General features: G+C 49.6%; 1 protein-coding gene across 1 annotated transcript in view; it reads left to right on the top strand.

Moving 5' to 3' along the window:
• The first annotated feature begins 2356 nt into the window (after positions 1 to 2356).
• The window catches only part of Smyd2 (SET and MYND domain containing 2), a 41285-nt gene continuing 24937 nt past the window's right edge, over positions 2357 to 18704 (top strand). The window contains exons 1-2 of the mRNA XM_034513217.2: positions 2357 to 2607; positions 16024 to 16087. Coding sequence (XP_034369108.1) covers positions 2435 to 2607; positions 16024 to 16087 — 237 coding nt within the window. The 5' untranslated portion in view covers positions 2357 to 2434. The remainder of the gene's footprint in view (positions 2608 to 16023; positions 16088 to 18704) is intronic.

Here is an 18704-nt window from a genome sequence, read left to right as displayed (position 1 = left end):
GCCAGGGCTTTATTTCCTAGCCCAGAGCTGTTTCTTCCACGTGTTAATCTGCAGCTGGAAGGATGCGTTACTAATGGATTAGACGGTCTTTTAGGCGGTTAAGCAGAGGGGGCCTTCATCCTGTGCCGTGCCTGTATTTCAACGTGAGGCAAAGCCACCCCAAATCTTCCCAACACCGATTTTCCCAAATCACGGGACAAGCTGGGGAGGAGCTGGTAGACGGGCCCTGGCAGCCTGACAGCTTCCTTCATGGAATGTGAGACCGCTGAGTGGCAGAGCGACAAGCATGAGATGCATGGAGGGTGCTGTCATCGGTCTGCCCCGGCTGGCTGGGAGCCGGGTTGCCTTGGCCATTTATTTTAAGCACAGCTTTTATCATTACGAGAGGCTCCTAACTTTACAACTATTGCTTCACTGTCTGTTTCCCAGGCTCCAGTCACTCCAATTCATCCGCTTGTTTTCCAGTGTTCTCCTCTAACACTCACCTCTGCCCTGAGAAGCCCTGGATTTAGTCCCCAGTCCCCAGGGGAACAGGGTGTGGTGCTGCATACCGGTAATAACATCAATAGGGAGACAGAGGCAGGAGGATCCAAACTCCAAGGTCAATCTCTGGTACAAAGGGAGGTTGAGGCCAGCAGGTCTCAAAACAAAACAGCAGGAGAAAGGTGTGTGTGTGGGGGTGTGGAGGGGAACAAGACACATTTCTCAAACGGCCCAGTGAGTTCTTGAAAGAGTAAATCACGTACTGAGTTTACAAACATGTTGCTTGTTTATTTCTATGTCTTTTCTTCTTTGTACTGGTAAGACATCCTCTCCCCAACCTGAATGTGAAACAAAATGAATCAAAAAAAAAAAAAAAAACAACCCACACTGAAGATCTGCATAGGTGAGTATCTGTAGAAAGTCCCAAGATTTGAGAAAACAACGCCTCCGGCAGGTAGCAGGCTATGTCATAGGGTGAGGCTGTAGCCAAAAACCTAATCACTGAGAGTGTTGCTCATCACAGGTAGCAGTGTATGAGAAATGGTTTCCCAATCTTACACCTATTTTAAGGTAAGCAAGATGTGTGAAATAAATACATGGTTGGCCCATGATACCCAGTAACTAAGGAGAATTGTTACTGAGCTAAATTATGAAGGATTGAAGGCCCCAGGGCCACACTTTGTCCAAGTTTATAGTCCCATAATATCTATGGTTACTAAAACGGGGCCTGCAAGATAATTCAGGGTATAAAGGCCCCTACCAGCAAACCTGACAAACCAGATACAGGCCCCATGCGGTAGAAGGTAGAAGGTGAGAACCCACTCCTGCAAGTTGCCTTCTGACCTCCACACACGTTCATAGCATACATGACATAGGGGCATGCTCACACACATGCACTCATACATGTATTAATAAAAAATAAAAGTAGACAAAAGAGCCCATTCCCATGGTGTCCTTTTCTTGGAAGAAGGCTTATTCATTTTATCATTAAAGGAATTTTATTCACATGCTCCAAATTCTATGATGTGCCCGGTGAACGGAAAGCCGGAGAAAGAACTGCAGCTGGCATTGAACCTCTCTCTGCAAAGCTAATTAACCGATTTGAACTTCAACCTTTGCGGAGAGGCTGCAATGTTGTTGGTCTGGAGCTTACTGGCGGTTTTCCTTGGGTCCTCTCCAGTTCCCTTAATAGCTACCGGTTGCCTACCCTGTGTGTAACCTACCAGCTTGTGAATAACAGGTAAAAACCGTCCGGAACTTTATCAGATCACTAGCTCACACCAACCCATACGCTAAGAATGTAGTCATACAGCATCTGAGGCCTATAGCTGAGGTTCCCTCCCTTCCACAGCCAGCCTACCTGGGGGTCCCGCCTATGTATTTTTGATGTCTTGATTTATGACTTTCTTTGTTCTGTTCTTATGGACATTATTTTTTTTTAAATCAAATTGTTACTACGTTGAAACGTGGAGTTTGGGGTAACCCAATGGAGCCCTTATATTGGCTCCAGAATGATCTCTCTCTCTGTCTCTCTGTCTGTCTCTCTCTCTCTTCGACTCCCTGAGAGGTGAAGATTGTGCTTTTTGCACGCACAGCTCAACAACTGCAAACCACATTCATTCACTCGCTGCTCCACCAGCCGGAATCTCTGTGGGGACGCGGGCACAGCGGGTGGTGGCCTGGGCGGCTTGGGACTCCCGCCTTTCCCACCGGGCAGCGCAGCCTGGCGGGTGCGGGCGGACTCCCGCGCGCGCGCGCGCGCCCTGCGCACTCTCGTACCGCCCTCCCGCCCCGCGCTCCGGGGCGCGGCCAGGGCACAGCACCCGCCCCGAGCGGAGCGCCGAGTTCCTTGAAGGCCGGCGGCCGCGGCAGACAGACCTGCCCTCCCTCCCTCTCTCCCGCCCTCCCGTGACGCGCGTGCCCCGCAGCGCGCAGCCGCAGCGCCGCCAGCATGCGCGCCGAGGGCCGCGGCGGCCTGGAGCGCTTCTGCAGCGCGGGCAAGGGCCGGGGGCTCCGGGCGCTGCGGCCCTTCCACGTGGGCGACCTCCTCTTCTCCTGCCCGGCCTACGCCTGCGTGCTCACCGTGGGCGAGCGGGGCCACCACTGCGAGTGCTGCTTCGCCAGGTACGCGGGGGACCGTGCGGGAGGGAGGGGCCACGCGGGGCCACGTGCGCCGCGTCCGCTCAGCCACGACCTGCCCCGCAGCCCGACCTGCGCCGCCCCACGCGTGTCCGCACCAGCTTAGGCTCCCTGTGGTCCCGAGGCCTCCCGGGCTGTCCTGAGATGGGCGGGTCCCCCCACCCCACCCCCCAAGAGTGACGACCGGGATCATCCAGGGACCCTTCGGGTCATTCTTGAGGAGGGAAGGTATGGGACACGCTTATGAGACTGGGCTCCGTGGATAGGGGTGAGGGGGGACACAGTTTGTTGGGAGAATATTTTATTGTAGTACATCATACATGTCCTGAGTGTGTAGACGCTGTATCCACGCCCATATGCAAAGCCTTAAGGTAGTTGTGGAGCAGAAAGGTACGTTGGGGTTCCCCCATCCCACCCTGTCTCTTCAGTTAACAGATACGCTTTATCTTAAAGGCCGAGGCGAAGAGATCATTTTACTGTTAGGAAACTAAAGCCCAGAGAGGATGGGTAGCTGTGTATACACACGGCACTAATTAGGAGCTGAAGCCTGGCCTGTCAGGACTGACACTTCCCACCCACCCACTTCCCTGCTCCCTAAGCTTGCTGAGGTAGGGGGTCTGGCTTTGGACGGTCCCAGACCCTCTGTGGATGACTGAGGTAGGAACCCTGCCTTACTTGCTTTGAAGGTCGGTGTCTTCATCTTTGAAGTGAAGATGGTGGGCTAGATTAAGCTAACCTGGGGTTCTGCAGGTATCTCTTGAGGGCTGGTCCGAGTCCAGCACTCAACGAAGCTCCTCTCAAGCCTCCCAGACTCGTGGGCCTCATTCTACAATAAGACAATAAAAGGATGGAAAAGGCTGCATATTAGAGTAATCTCTGGCCGGACTCCCTGCCAGAACTGTCTTCCGCTTGGGGGGACCTGGAAAGGAACTAGACGCAGAACCATGCCGTGGGCAGCGGAAGGGCTGTATGTGATGTGCCTCTTTGAATTGGTGAGCCAAGAGCTAAAGGGTCATGGCACCACTTTGCGACGTTTGAGTGAAGTGAGCATTGGGTTTTCCCAAAGTTAAAAAGGCTGCTGCGGCTGCTCCCTTGATCTTCTGAGCCTCACTGAGGCTGGGAGTCTGCAGCAGTGTGGGTGTCTGCAGTAAAGGAGCAAAGCGGATCACCCAGCACAGAAGGGGCCTCCGTCAGGGGTCCTGGTGCTTGCCTGCCGCGGGCCACGCTGTGCAGTGAGAGGTGTGGGCCTTGCTGAGTGCATAGTAGGGACTCTTGGCCAGTTCTCTCCTCCCGAAATTAAATATCTGCGTTGACAGCTGAGACGTGCTCCTCTCCTCTTGGGAGTGACCTGATTGTACACAGACACACAAGCCTCCAGAAGTAACCTTATAAATCATCCAGCCTCAGGAATCTTGCCATTTGTGACAAAGTTTGCCCCCCCCCCCCATTGACATTTGTTAATGTCACTAATTTTGCCTCAGTTCCCTCTCCAGGGCCGCCCCAGGCAGTAATTCCAGTGTCTCCAACCTCTTCTGTTGGGCTTATGTAACAGTCAGAGTCCTTGGAAATCAACTAAAATGTTGTACAAGAAATAAAACTCACAAGATCCATGCACCTAGAGAAAGCTTTGTACCTTATCCCATGGTTTCTGTTAAATCTTATTTTTTTTTCTGAGATGGTTCTAAGGCTGTGTTACTAGGTGTCCTGTTTGTGTATGACTGAGGCCTAATCTGTTCATATTTATTAAAGGGATGATGCACAGCTCTGAGGGGGTCTCAGGAGAATTCTACAAGTGGGGTTCATGTAGATTCATGTGTTATACCCCCAAATAAAAGCTATGCTGTCCTTTCATGTGCTGGAAGTATAGTGATAAGATGGACGAGCTTCCTGAGGTCTCATGCCACATCTACTGTTTCATAGTTTAACTCACTTAGAAAGAAAAACATAATTTCTTCAGGAGTGAGTATATTATATTAACTGAGAGATAATGATAGATTTTTTTTTTTTAAGCTCTCTACAAAATAAGATTCTTAGTGCCAGGAATTTTTTTTTTTTTTTTTTTTTTTTTATTCTGGCAGTTTTAAATTAGTATCACATTTTCTCAGCTTGGTGGGTGACATTTGGGAAGATGCAGATCTTGTCTCAGCTGCTAGAAGGTAACTCCTAAAAATGTTAAGTAACTTCCAGGCGAGAGCTCTCATATGTATATGTATACACACACATACATATGCATACATGCACGTCCACCTGCTTATCTGTGCACATGTTTTGTTCACTAGATAACTTTCTGCCAGGCTTTTAAAAAGACACACACCTACACACAGTGTTTATACCTTCTTTAAATATGTATTTCAAACTGAAAATGACATTCTGACTCGATTTTACTGGGTTCAGAAACAAAGGCTCAGCTGTAACCAGGTATTGACTAGAATATACTAGAATATTTCTTCAGCCTCTGGTGTTCAAGGTCTCCCTCTTGATCTTTATTCTCTTGCTCCTGGGGCACCATGAAAGGAGGATGTTGTCTGTTCTGGGTGTGAGAGAGAGCCCAGAGGCCCTCTTGGCTTTTGCAACAGAGCCCCCTGTGCTCCCATCTGGCTCACACAGGCTTTAAGAACGGAGAGGAGGAGGAGAAACCCTGTCATGAGTAGTCAGACTTTTGCCCTCCTGTCTCCAGGTGAATTCCCTAGCTGGTCCATCTTGCTTCTCTCATTGCCTGACATGAAGTAGGCATTAGTAGATGTAGTTATTTATATAAAGGACCTCAAACCCCTGCATTAGAAGAAGAGGTAGTACTCGATGCTGCTCTGACTCCAGCTGTTCTAGAATATTCTATAAGAACATGAGGAAATACAGCTTCAAGTGTTCTAAAGTTGTCATGGTTTCTAGATGGGAGATTGAGCATAGGCACTGATAAGGATTTCCCCTCGTCTGTTAAGTCCCTGTTTATTAAATACTTAACGATGAAGACGCTCAGGGAAGAGATGCCCTCTAAATGTGACCCGTAAGAATAAGGTGAGCGTTTGTGGTGCAGGCCTGGGACTCTGTCTGCTTGGGAGGCTGGTGCAGAAAGATCAAGAGTTACAGAGCAAGCTCAAGGTAGCAAAAAAACCAAAACAAACCTGGCTCCACCAAGATGCTCAGGGGTGGCACATACAGAGTCCTAGTGTGGGGGAGGGGAGTGGTCCATTGTTTATCAGGTAAGGAACTCTTGGGTTAGCACTTCCACTCTTTGAGAGACAGCAAGGCTGTTACTCTAAGAGAATCACTTCTGGCTGTGTCTCTTCCACAATGGCTGGCTGTGGGCAGTGGGTTTTGTGAGGTAGAGGGAGGGGATCCTTGGATGAGTGTGCAGAACACTACTCACCAACACAAAGCTAAAACCTGCCATCCTCCCAAATCTTCCAGAACAATAATGGGACAAGTTTTCACTCTTTCCTGAAACCCAGCATCAGTCAACATTACACACACAAAGGCAGGGCTCCTTCAGAAAGTACCTTCCCACACCAGGGTGCTCAGATACCTTATTCTTTTAGCATGAGATTAGAGAAATATTTAGTGAGAATGAGAGAAAATAGAGTGTTCACACCACCTAATAAGGCCATCGGGACTCCTATTTCTTCCCTAGGCCATGATCCTTTTAGGGATGGCTGCTAAAGTCAAAGCCATATTCTTCAGATGGTGGTGTGTGTGTGTGTGTGTGTGTGTGTGTGTGTGTTGTGTGAGTATGTATGTGTGTATTTGTATGTGTGTATGTGTATTTGTGTGTGTGTGTGTGCTCACACAGGCCCTCAAGTCACATCTGCCTATGCTCTTCCTACACCCTTCCCTTGGTAGGTAGCATCTGAATGTCCCTCCCTCAGTTGGAGGCTAATCCTGGATACCAGGCAAGTACCTCACCAGTTTATGTCCCTGGTCCTTTTCCTAATTTGCTGTTTGATTTTATTTGAGACAAAGCTCTGTGTATACTTTAGCTCCCCTGGACTCACAGAGATTGCCTGCCTCTGCTGGCTAAAGACCAGTGCTCTGATGTCCCGCCTCAGTTAAAAACAACAGAAAACCAAAACTAAAACATTAGTACTAAATTGCCCGGTCTGGCCCTAAACTCACTCTGTAGCCCTCAGAATTCCAGTTCAGTCCTCCTTCGTAGTGGGGATTACAGGTCTGGCCACTGGACTAAGTCGTTACTTCTAAAGGGTTTACAGTTGGCTCATGCTTTGGGATCTGATTAAGAGCTGCATGCATTCTTCTGTGTGAGCCATCGATTACTGTGATGGCCCCTCCATGTCCGCCCATGCACCTCACTTCATGTAGTCTAACAGGACCGCATTTGTGAGTAACCTCTATTTTTCTTTAGTTTTTAGGACCTCGCTGTGTAGATGGGATTTCTCAAGTCCTTTTACCGTGAGGCTTCTGGGTAGCATTCTTGTAAAACAAGTAGGTTGCCCACTTCCTGTTGATGGTTCTTTAAAAATGTTTTTTGTTTGTTTGTTTGTTTTTTATTTTGTTTCTTTAAAGCTTCCAGTTCCTCCGTAAAGGGCCAGGCGAGTCTGCAGCCTTGAGTGTGACCTTCAGAAAAACTCAGGATTGATGAGAATTGAGTCTGGTTTAGAATTCAAAGCAGGGGGAAATGCCCAAGAAAGCATCTAGTGTGTTTCAGTGCTGTAGACTCCCTCTCTCGGCTAAGCCTAATCAACTCTTTTCCCTGTTACTATGAAAAGGAGATATAGTCAACTCTTTTTTTGACTAACTTTCTTTCTGCCTCCCCTGCACCTCGGAGGTAATCCAGGGTTCGTTCCAGGCGGCCTTTCATCTCCTGCGCAAGGCCACTCTAATTTTGAAAAGCCCATTACCGACCTTGCAGAGACAGCCCCTTTTGGCTTTGGCCACCTCTTTGAACTGGTGTGTGTGTCCTGACCCTCCCTTGCAACTAACCAGGCCTAGAACAGGCGCCCTGCTTGTGCTTGGCTGAGCTCTGCCCTCAATTTCCCCAGGAGCCCGGCTGTCTGGTGTCCAGGCCTGCCCTCTCTGGGGCTGATGGGAGGCTACCATACCCTGGTCTCTGTTCCCTCTCAGGGACTTGCCTTGGGAAGCTCTGCTTCTCTCTCACCGGTGCCTTTCCCACCCATGTCTGCAGCCCTCACATCTGTGGATTCTGAGGAAATCTGCACTAGTTTAGGGGTGCAGTTCTCAGGCGGGGAATTGACTGAAGTCCCTGTCTTTTCAGGGTTGAACCCCTGCCCTTGGCCTCATTAGCTCTCGGAGCCATCACAAAGCATCCACCTCACTTTGTGTCACTTCTGCTGACTCCCTGCCTGCCACCCTCTGAGGTTCCCTTTTCAATTGCAAAGGCGTTCACCGGGACACAATAGAACAGAAAGAAATCCTGTCTCTCCAAGACTGCTTGGAAGGACCAGAATATGCAATTTAGCAGGAAAATAATATGAGGGAAAAAAAAGTCTTGAAGGTTCTAGAAACAGCTCATCTTTTCAGGGCACACATGTGCTGAGGATCCAGCTGGGTCTCCTCAAATCTTCAATCAGAAATTTAAAAATAGTGCACAACTCCGTGTACCAATTTATTAGTGTAAAACCTGGTGAGTCTTGCCTGTGAAGCTGTCAAAGTGTGCTAGGAGAGAACGCATCTGAAAATTTCTAAGTACTTAATTTGGACAAGTTCATAGTATGTCGAGACCAACTTGAGGGCTTACCATGATAACAGAGATGTAGGTTCTCATTCCCCAGGGCGCATTGGTATCCAGAGGACAGGGTTTGCTGTAGAGGACAGAAAAGATGCTCTCAGGAGAACTGTGTTTCACACCAAGGCTTGCAGGCCAGCCCCAATCTTGGCACTTGACAGAAATTGTTAAAATCTGGCAAAAATGGAATGATCTGGAGCTAGAGAGAGGGCTCAAGGGTCAAGAGCACTTGTGGCTCTTCCAGAGGACTCAAGTTCAGATCCTAGCACACATGTCGGGCAGCTCACAACTGTAACTTCAGCTTCAGAGGGATATTGTGCTCTCTTCTGGCCTCTTTGGGTAGTGTATACACTCTCATTCTCTCTCTCTCTCTTTCTCTCTCTCTCTGTCTCTCTCACACACACACACACAAACACGCACATGCACTCACACACACACACACACACACACACACACACACACACACACACACACACACACACGATACACATGGATTTGAAGAACCTTTCCTTTTCAGAGACTCTTCACAGACATGGGCCCTGGCTCAAGCCTACTCCACTCATAGACTCTCTGTGGTAGCATTCTGTGAGCCTGAACAGGTTTTTGTTTGTTTTTTGTTTGTTTGTTTGTTTGTTTTGTTTTGGGGTTTTTTTGTTTGTTCGTTTGTTTTTCTGTTGTTGTTTTTCAAGACAGGGTTTCTCTGTGTAGCCCTGGCTGTCCTGGAACTCACTCTGTAGACCAGGCTGGCCTCGAACTCAGAAATCCACCTGCCTCTGCCTCCCAAGTGCTGGGATTAAAGGCGTGCGCCACCACTGCCCGGTGGGCTTGAATAGTCTTAAATGTCACTTTGCATGTCTACAGTGATAATCTCAAATGTCCTTCAAACCTCAGAGGTCAGGGGCTTTAGTTAATAGCCCCTATGTTCTCAGAGAGAATAAACTATGACTCTTTTTACCCTATATAAAAGTATTTGTATTTCTGAAGCACTTAACTGGGTTATATATCCCTAGAAAAGACAGAAGAAGCCAAGATACCTCATATTCCAGTAGAATATGTTCTACACAACACAGCCTTCATCTCAAAGGGTATAAAAAACAGTGTAGCTCCTTGTAAAGTTTTTTTTTTTTTTAATTGAGAGACAAGAGAGTGTGTGTCAGAGGACAGTTTGCAGGAGTGGGTCCTCCCAGCCTGATTAACCATGACACGAGGCCCCTGTCCCTTCCCAGTGAAGAGCTGCAGTTTTCTAGATCTCCCGGGAGAAACATTATTTATGTTCACCTGGGAAAGGGCACATGCGGTCAGGTTAATGCTTCCGTCCAAGACATCCCAGAGCTCTACCATTTATCTTGCTTCTAAAATGATCAGGAGGGGAATTGTGTCTTAGAACCTTCTAGGATGTAACTCAGGACCCCAACATGCTGTGTTGGCTAAGACAGCTGACTACTCACTCTTTCTTCAAGAACCCACACTTAGGGACATCCTGGCTTCCGCAGAGTTCTTCGAGCTGCTTACACTCACCTGTCAGGTGTGGCTCACTGTCTGCTGAACGAACGCCTTTCTCCTATCTCTCATGCTTAAACCTAGACCTAAGGTCTTTAACAAAATCTCCATTTCTGCATCACGAACTGGAAAATCCTCAAATTCTTTTCAGCATCTGAGCAGTGAGTCCTGGTTTGATCTGAGTTGAGTTCCTTGAAAGTCTAAGGGATTCTTCAGACTGCTGAGGGTGGGCAGCCTGCCTTCCACTTGGAACAGCAGGCTTTCATTCTAGCAGTTTGGGAAACTTACAGCATTAGTTCCTGCCTTATGCCCTAAATATTCCCTGCCTCTGCAGAGGACTCCGGCCACACTTTTAACAAGCTTCAGAACAAAGCTGGAGCTGAGGGGAAGGTTCAGCCGTCTCTGGGAAGAAGCCCCTGCTGCGCATGGGTCCTGATTCCCCTGTGCCTCACTATTAAAGTGATGTAGGGGACATCTTTCACCGGCACACAAAAACCCGCAGCCCTAGTGCTGTCCTGGTCGCCTGACCGGGGTTATAATAAGACCATGCCACAGATTCGCCCAACTTTGTTCCTCGCCAACAGGACTACAGGCCTTGCTGGTGTGAGAAACCTCACCAGGACAAGGCTAACTTTGCACTGATTGTCTAATCTCAGCCTCTGGTGAAGTTGGGCCTCACTGCTGGGCTTTTGCCTTTTCTCCTTTTCATTTGGCCGGGCAGCCTCTGTTAGGCGAAGCAGACTTGTCACCGTTAGTTAAAAGTAATTGTTATTGCAAGCCCCCTGTAAGCGAGTTATTGCAAGCCCCCTGTAAGCGACCGTCCATTCCTTTCATGGCCAAACCCGGTAAGCACTCGTTTCAGCAACAGAAAGCAGAGAGTGGACAGAATCAGATCTTTTCATGTGGACCAATAGCACCCGCTGCAACGGCCTAACTAGTGGGCTCGTTTAATTACATGCCTAACTTGTTGATCTCCGTTGCTTGTGACTTTTAGAAGCAAGGGAAAACTGCTGTGTTTCCTCCCATAGAGAAAATGACAAGAGTGTCTGCCTCTCATGCACTGTTCCTGCCACTATTAATCAAATACTTGTGTTCTTCTACAATGTTTCATTTTCCCTCTCTGTGGACAAAGAACCTTTCTAGTCATCACAAGTTATGTATTTGCCCATAAAACAAAGGCTTCAGAAGCATCAGTTCTGTAGTTATGCGTCTGAGTGGGTGTACTGAAGATATTTTTGTAGTTGATATTATTGTAAAAATATTATAAAGGCACAAAACAGGCTAATTTAAAGGGCCACCATAAGGCTCAGCAATTACTGAATATTTAGCATGTTCTAAGCAAGGTGTTAAAAACGTTTAATTTTTACAACGAACCTTTGAGGTCACAAGTATACATTTATGTCATGCTGTGGTGGAAACAAAGTTCAGAAAGTATTAACTGTTTTTCTCCAGTGCCGACCTCACAGCTTGCCAAACCCCAAAGAAGATGAGGCATCACAGTTGGGTGGAGGGGAGGGTTACTGGAGACCCAGAGCTGGGAAAGAAGGCTCGGCTTCTCTTCTGGAAGCTCACACCAGCTTCTAGAGTTCTTTCTGCTGTGCTATGTCAGCAGAATTTGAAACTGTAAGCCACTCGATCCTGCTGTGTGAATACAGGCCAGTCCTGCCTTCTAGAAGCATGGTAGAATCTTCTGGAGAACGTGGGGGGTGTGGCTGAGTTGAAGAATTAGCCTGGAATGCATTAAGCTGCTGGCTCAGTCTCCAGCATGGGATGAACTGGGGGTGAACTTGTAACCCCAGTACTTGAGAGGTAGAGGCAGGAGGATCAGAAGTTCAAGGCCATCCTCAATTATATCGCAAGTTGGAGGGCATTCTGGGCTATATAAGATCCTGTTTTTTAAAAAGGAGAAGGGAGTGGTTCAGCAGGCAGAGACACTTGATGCTAAATCTGACAACTCTAGTTTGATCCTTGGGATCTGCAGAGTGGAAGGAGGGGACCAGCCCCTCTGAGTTGTCTTTTAGCACCACCTGTACACTGTGGTCTGTGTCCCCCTCCTCTAAAAAAGTATGTTTATAAAAATCTTGACCCCTGCACAGGCATCCACGGCATTGGAACTTGCCCTGCAGCCAGGGCCAGGGCTGAGGGCCATGAGAAGTGATTAAGGGACTGCTCCTATACCGGCTGCCTTTATTGAGGGGTTTTGAGGAAACTCAGGCTTTTTGTTTATCATTTGGCACAGCTTCCCCCTGTACCCCTGGAAGTTTATTCAGGTTATATCTTAGTCACTGTTCTATTTCCGTGAAGAGACAGTAAGACCACAGCAACTCTTACAAAGGAAAATTCACTGGGGCTGGCTCACAGTTTCAGAAGGTTAGCCCGTTGACATCATGGCGGGAAGCATGGTGTCACACAGGCAGATGTGGTGCTGGGGAGGCAGCTGAGAGTTCTACAGCTTGATCCTCAGACATTAGGAAGAGACAGTGAACCACTAGGCCTGCCTGGCTTCAGTGTCTGAAGCCTCAAAGCCTGCTCCCAGTGACACACTTCCTCCAACAAAGCCACACCCACTCCAATGAGGTCACACCTCCTAATAAAGACTCCCCCCTGCCCCCCATGGGCCTGTGGGGGCCATTTTTTATTCAAACCACCACAGGTTACTTACTTGACAATTTTAGCACTGTCTATTTTTCAGGTCAGACTTCTTCCAGTGTTTGCCTGTTCGTGTGGAGAAGAGAACCCCACCAAAACTCCTGTCAGTTATCCTCAGGCACTCAGAGCCTCACCTCTAGTCTGTTTCTCCCAAGCACATGTACCTGCTACCACGGTGCAGTTTCTAGCTCAGTCACTTTTGGGTTGATGCTCAGCCATGAGACCCTCTTTTTCTTCCATGTGTGTCAAAGTTAGTTTTTGTCAACCAGACAGAAACCTAGACACACCTGAGGAAAACCTCTCTATAGGACCTGCCACCCCCATCAGATTGTACTGTAGGCAAGTCTGTGGGGACACTGCCTTCATTGACGGAGGGCCCAGCCCCCTGGGCAGTGCCACCCCTGGGCAGCTGGTCCTGGGTTGTATTACAAAGGTAACTGAGTAGGCATGGGGAAGCCAGCGGGTACACAGTGTTCTCCATAGCCTCTGCTTCAGCTCCCCTGCCTTGAGTATCTGCCCTGGCTTCCTTCCCTTTATGGTAGACTGTAAGCCAAATAGACCCTCTTCTCTCACAAGTTTCTTTTGGTCAGTGTTTTATCACAGCAACCAAAAAAATTATGCATTTACACATGGAAGCCAGAAGAAGTCGGACGTCTCCTATCACACTCCCTCTTTCTTTTTTCCTTTTGAAACAGATCTCTTGCCATATTGGCTGGATGGCAAGTGATCTCCCAGAATCCACCTGTCTTACTCCCAAGCCCCTGTCAGAGTTGGGTTACAGCCACGTCCCACCTACCTGTTTTTTCTGTGGGTTCTGGGGACCTGAACTCAGGTGGTCACGTTTGCATAGCCGGTACTTTCTGACCACCTTCATGACAGACTTTTGAAGAGTTTGTGTGTCTCCTTGTGTGGAAACAACTGAGCGCCATTTGCTGTCTACGCCCGGCTCTTCCCATCCCTTCCCATCCCAGACTGCTGAGACCCATGTTCAGTGTCTTCCTTAATAGCAGCCGTCTAGCTGGCTAGCTTCCCCAGTTCCTGCTCTGGAGGCAGCCAGCTCTCTGGCTTGATTGCTAGCTTCAGAGCAGGAAGCAGGAGGTGTGCATGCTCATAGTACATTGCTGGAGGACATGATCTCACGGTCCTTTTGCTTTGGGCCCCTGAGGAGCAGGCCAGTGTCCCTCCACTGAACAGATAGGGACAGGGGTAGGTGAGTAAGAGAGTAGATTAGTGAGAAAAGTTACTAATTCTCATCAAGCTGTAAAGGAGGTCTCAGATCTTTTTTCCTAGAAGACAAAAATTATAAAGATGGCTTTTGAATTGGCTTGCTTATGGGGGGCTTCTCGCAGTTACAACCCACTTCTGGGAGGAATTGTGAGTGCTCCTTCTGTAGCCTTACTGCCTCTGCTCTGCCCCTTGGCATGACTCCCAGGTCACACCACTTGCCAGGCGCTGACATGTCACTTCACAGTCATATCTGAGTGCCCTCTGACCTCCTCTGCCTTGGTGTAAAAGGCAAGCAGCCAGCTTCTAAGCCTGTTGCTCTTCTCTGTCAGAGGGGCCCTCCGGTGATTCAGGCCTGAGGATTCACTCCACCCAGTTAATGGGTTCCTTTCTGAACCCCTGAAGCATGTAAGCTTGGTGTATTTATGTATGTTTTCCTCTCATGCGTGTTCCAGTTGGTCCCCGGAGTCTCGGGTACTTCCTGTCACGCTGTAGTAGTCAGCTCAGTTCTCAGGGTGGCCATCCTGGATCACTTTCTCCATCAGAGAGGAACATGGTGCCTGCCTTGAACCGGTGAAAAGAAGGGGGGATGTTGAAGCATTAATATGCACAGTCTCCATGAGGACGTGTCAGCCCCCTGTTGGTGCCAGACATTGGGGCTGCAAAGGTGGTTAGAGGAGAAATGACATACAGGGCAGCAAGGACACATACACGCCTGCCCAGCAGGAATGACAGACACTGCAGCATGGACTCCACCGCCCCTCCAGCAGCAGGGATGACAGACTGCAGCATGGACCTCCCCCCACCCCCAGCAGCAGGGATGACAGACTGCAGCATGGACCTCCCCCCACGCCTCCCAGCAACAGGGATGACAGACTGCAGCATGGACCTCCCCCCACGCCTCCCAGCAACAGGGATGACAGACTGCAGCATGGACCTCCCCCCACGCCTCCCAGCAACAGGGATGACAGACTGCAGCATGGACTCTGCTCCCCCCTCCAGCAGCAGTGATGACAGACTGCAGCATGGACTCTGCCCCCCCCCCAGCAGGGATGATAGACTGCAGCATGGACTCTGCCCCCCCCCCCAGCAGGGATGATAGACTGCAGCATGGACTCCGCCCTCCCTCCAGCAACAGGGATGACAGACTGCAGCATGGACTCTGCCCCCCCCCCCCAAGCAGGGATGACAGACTGCAGCATGGACTCTGCCTCCCCCCCCCAGCAGGTATGACAGACTGCAGCATGGACTCTGCATGGAATTACCCCACCCCCACCCCCCCAGCAGCAGTGATGACAGACTGCAGCAGAGATGACAGACTGCAGCATGGACTCCTCCCCCCCTCCAGCAACAGGGATGACAGACTGCAGCATGGACTCTGCATGGAATTACCCCACCCCCACCCCCCCAGCAGCAGTGATGACAGACTGCAGCAGAGATGACAGACTGCAGCATGGACTCCTCCCCCCCTCCAGCAACAGGGATGACAGACTGCAGCATGGACTCCGTTCCCCCTCCAGCAACAGGGATGACAGACTGCAGCAGAGATGACAGACTGCAGCATGGATGGACGGACGGAGACACACACAAGCACTCACACATACCCACACACACAGTAGCTCCTAGAAATCAGGAGGCAGCACCTCCTTGTCCTTAGTGAGAAGCAGGAACATGATAGCAGTGAGCAGGCCACATGGTGACAGGACAGCAGGGCAGTCAATGTAACCTGTTCAAAGTGAGTGTATAGCAGCCAGCCGGATGCCACGGCTCCACATTCAAGGACGGGCCACAGCTTGCTGGGCGCATTACTTTTTACCTGTAGCTTTGAGATCATCTTTGAATCCCTCTCCTGTATTCCCTGCACTCTGAGCTAAGTGTTGTTCTCACCTGGTGCTACCAGCCCTACATCCTTGTTCCGACACTTCTTCATGGGTTGTAACAACACGTTCATTGGTTTCTGTGGCTTCTTACCAATCAGAAAACCAAGACATAAGAGAATCTGACTTTTCCCAGACCGCTGGATATAATAGTCCAGGTGATGCTGGGGGTCAGGCCCAGTTACCCCTGGATATAATAGTACAAATGATGCTGGGGTCATGTGGTCACTGAGCCAGTGTGTAACTTTGGTCTCTTTGACTGCTTTGGTAAGCGTTAAAGTGTGTTCTCTTTGATGGATTCTTCCTGGTCCTTCTTGGGAAAAGTGCACTTGGAGGAGTCAGGTAAGGGGACCCTGGCTGTGACCAGGTGGTGTCTGTTACCGTCTAACCCAGCATGTTATTCCTAGTCTCTGCCTCTTACCACTAAGAAAGACATCTTTTTCTGTCTTTAAGGAAAGAAGGATTGTCAAAATGTGGGCGATGCAAGCAGGCGTTCTACTGCGACGTGGAATGTCAGGTAGGTTCCTGCCAGCTGGCAGGAAGGCCTGTTCTTCTCTGGAGGTTGGGACACGTGTTGTCTTTGTCACTGGCTTCTTGCTCCACAGCTTCCCACTCCATCCGGAGCACTCTAGGTGGGAATGAACCTCCCAGAAGTGACCAGCCCCGGGGACAGGCACTTACAGCTTGCGGCTACATGCAGGGCTGGTTTGATGCAGAAGAGGAGGGAAAGACACAAGAAGATTGTGTTAGGTGTGGCCAGGGATCATGCCAAGGGTTAGAGTTTGTGTCAGGGACACCATTGGCCAAGTTTGGGATATGGCAGAGAAGTGGGAAGCAGAGCGCTGTCTGGGTCTCGGATTTTAGATTCCCACAGCAGCAGGGCACCCCCCACTAGGGCTGTTAGAACTCAGCCTGATGGTAGCTGGGCTTGGAGGAGCCCTCAACACCAGTGGGTGGTACCTGTGAGCTTGAGCAAAGCCTGTGCCTGTGAGCAGCTAGAGTCGGGGACCCGGGATCTAAGGAGTAGTGGCTGAGTCTCGGGTTGGATCCTGCAGTGTGTAACTGGAGAGAGAAATGAGGCCACTGTGAGACCTCTCAGGACGTCCTTCTGAGGGACTAAGAAGGGTGTCCCCAAACTTTTGCAGCAAGCATCCAGTGCACAAAAATGTTCTTCGTAGAAAAGCATTGCAGGGTCAGGGCTGGGGCGTGGTCTCACTTCACAACCTGTCTAGTCACCAAAGTGCAGGATTTACTAGGAAGCGCTTCTTTAAAAAAAAAAAAATTTATATTCATGTGTGGTACATATGCATGTGTATGTTTGCTCTCGTGCGTGTAGGTGCACACATGGTTGCATGTATGTAGAGGCCAAAGGTGTCTTTCCTGACTGTGCTCTGTTTTATTTATTGAACTGGATTCAGCTGGTCCATCCAACCTGTCTGTCTCTGCCTCTCCAGTGCCATCCAGTTTTTAACACAGGGTTTGGGGATCTGAACTCCTATCCTCACATTTGGGAGGTGAGAGCTTTAAGCCGTCTCTCCAGCCCTGCAGTAGGAATTTGTGCCTCCTCTTATTTGACCTGCACATCCCCCCAGCCTTACAGCTTCCCTTTCTTCAGGACTCTCTTACCCACCTTACCAGATGCTGATGCTTTTGGGGGGCTGGGAGGGGACTGGAGGTGACAGGATCTGCACCTCCCCGTCCAGAAGCAACTCTGCCGCTCCACTTCTGGTGACTGTTCACCACCTCGTGTCACCCCCTCAGGCCTTTAGACCCAGAACACTTAGCAGTGGGAGAAGTTACTACTGAGTTCTGTGTCCCAGCTGACACTAGAGTGCCAGAGACAACAGCCTTTGCCAGGGTAGAGCCAACACTGACATGCTGGCATAGGAAACTGACACTGCCTTGGGTCAGGAGGCCGCACACCTATATCTTCCTGAGGTGGCCAGTGTGAGCGACAGTGGCCAGAGGTGTGAGCTTTGGTCCAGTTTTTAGGGCCCATTATTGTCTCTAGATGCTCTGACCTGTTGTGGGTGGGTGTTCTGTGCTTAGCTCGCTGTGAGATATTCAAGTGACTGTCTCTGCATGTGAGTGAGATACTTGTAGAAAAGTTAACTCATTCCCTCCTGGTTGTTTTAGAAGCAAGGGAAGGTAGTGATATACACAACCCAGATGAAAGAGCAAGAAATCAGACATGGCCAAGTGCCAGGTTCCAAGTTCCCTCTTACAGGCTCCGGCCTGGCAGGTTACGGGACATCTCTGGGTGACACTTTCTTCAAGTTTAAGTGAGGACAGCCATTCCCGTAGTAAAAAGCAGGAAAGGGAGACCTGTGTAGATGTGGATGCCCTGAGCGGCCACACAGGAGTCTTAATAATATTAGACTGCACACAAAGCAGATTTTCTGTAATTCAGACTGGATAGAAGCTTAGTTCTGTGTGAAGGATAAAGAGGCTTGTCTTTCTAGCTGAGGAGGATAGCTGGCGTGGAGCCCCACAGGGCTCTGCTGTGGATGAGTGGTGCTTAGTGTAACGTTAGTCATCCTTCTGCGACCCTGAGAAGATTTCAACAGAGAACCTCAAAATGTGTGACGTGCCGCTGTGACCTCTGTCCTCTGGGCACGCTGACTAAAATACATTTCCACAGAGCCCAGGAGGTAGCCATATTCTAGTGAGCCATCCTGATCTGTGTTGGGATTTTGAGGTCTGCATGGTTCCTGGCGGCTCTGGTCCTGGTTTGCAGAGTTTGGAAGCTCATTTGGGGCAGGCTCACATTAGTTAAAGCCTATGCTAGGAATGCTTGCCGATTGCTCACCAGCAAGTGCTCTGAGAGACAGTCAGCCCCTGCAGGACAGCTGGAGGGTGGCGGTGTCTGCTGAGCTGGCACTAAGGAGCCCTGTGGGGAAAGAGCCCTGAGACTGTACTGTTTGGAGGCGCTAGGCTGTGATAACCCTAACGGTGCCTCCTGGTCCCTCAGTCTGAGGACAAGGTGCTTGGGACACCCTCTGCAGCTATGAGTTTCTGTCTTTTACTGAATGAGTGTCACATGACCAAGTAGGTGGCATCTGTGATACTGACTTCTGGAGCTTCTTATTTCTAAAGGTGGCATACTGGGTTAAACCTCAAATTTCTTCCTTTCT

Source organism: Arvicanthis niloticus, chromosome 10 (assembly GCF_011762505.2).
Source record: "Arvicanthis niloticus isolate mArvNil1 chromosome 10, mArvNil1.pat.X, whole genome shotgun sequence".
In the NCBI taxonomy this organism is placed as follows: Eukaryota; Metazoa; Chordata; class Mammalia; order Rodentia; family Muridae; genus Arvicanthis; species Arvicanthis niloticus.
Note: the sequence above shows the minus strand (reverse complement) of the source record. Positions and strands in the feature narration are given on the sequence as shown.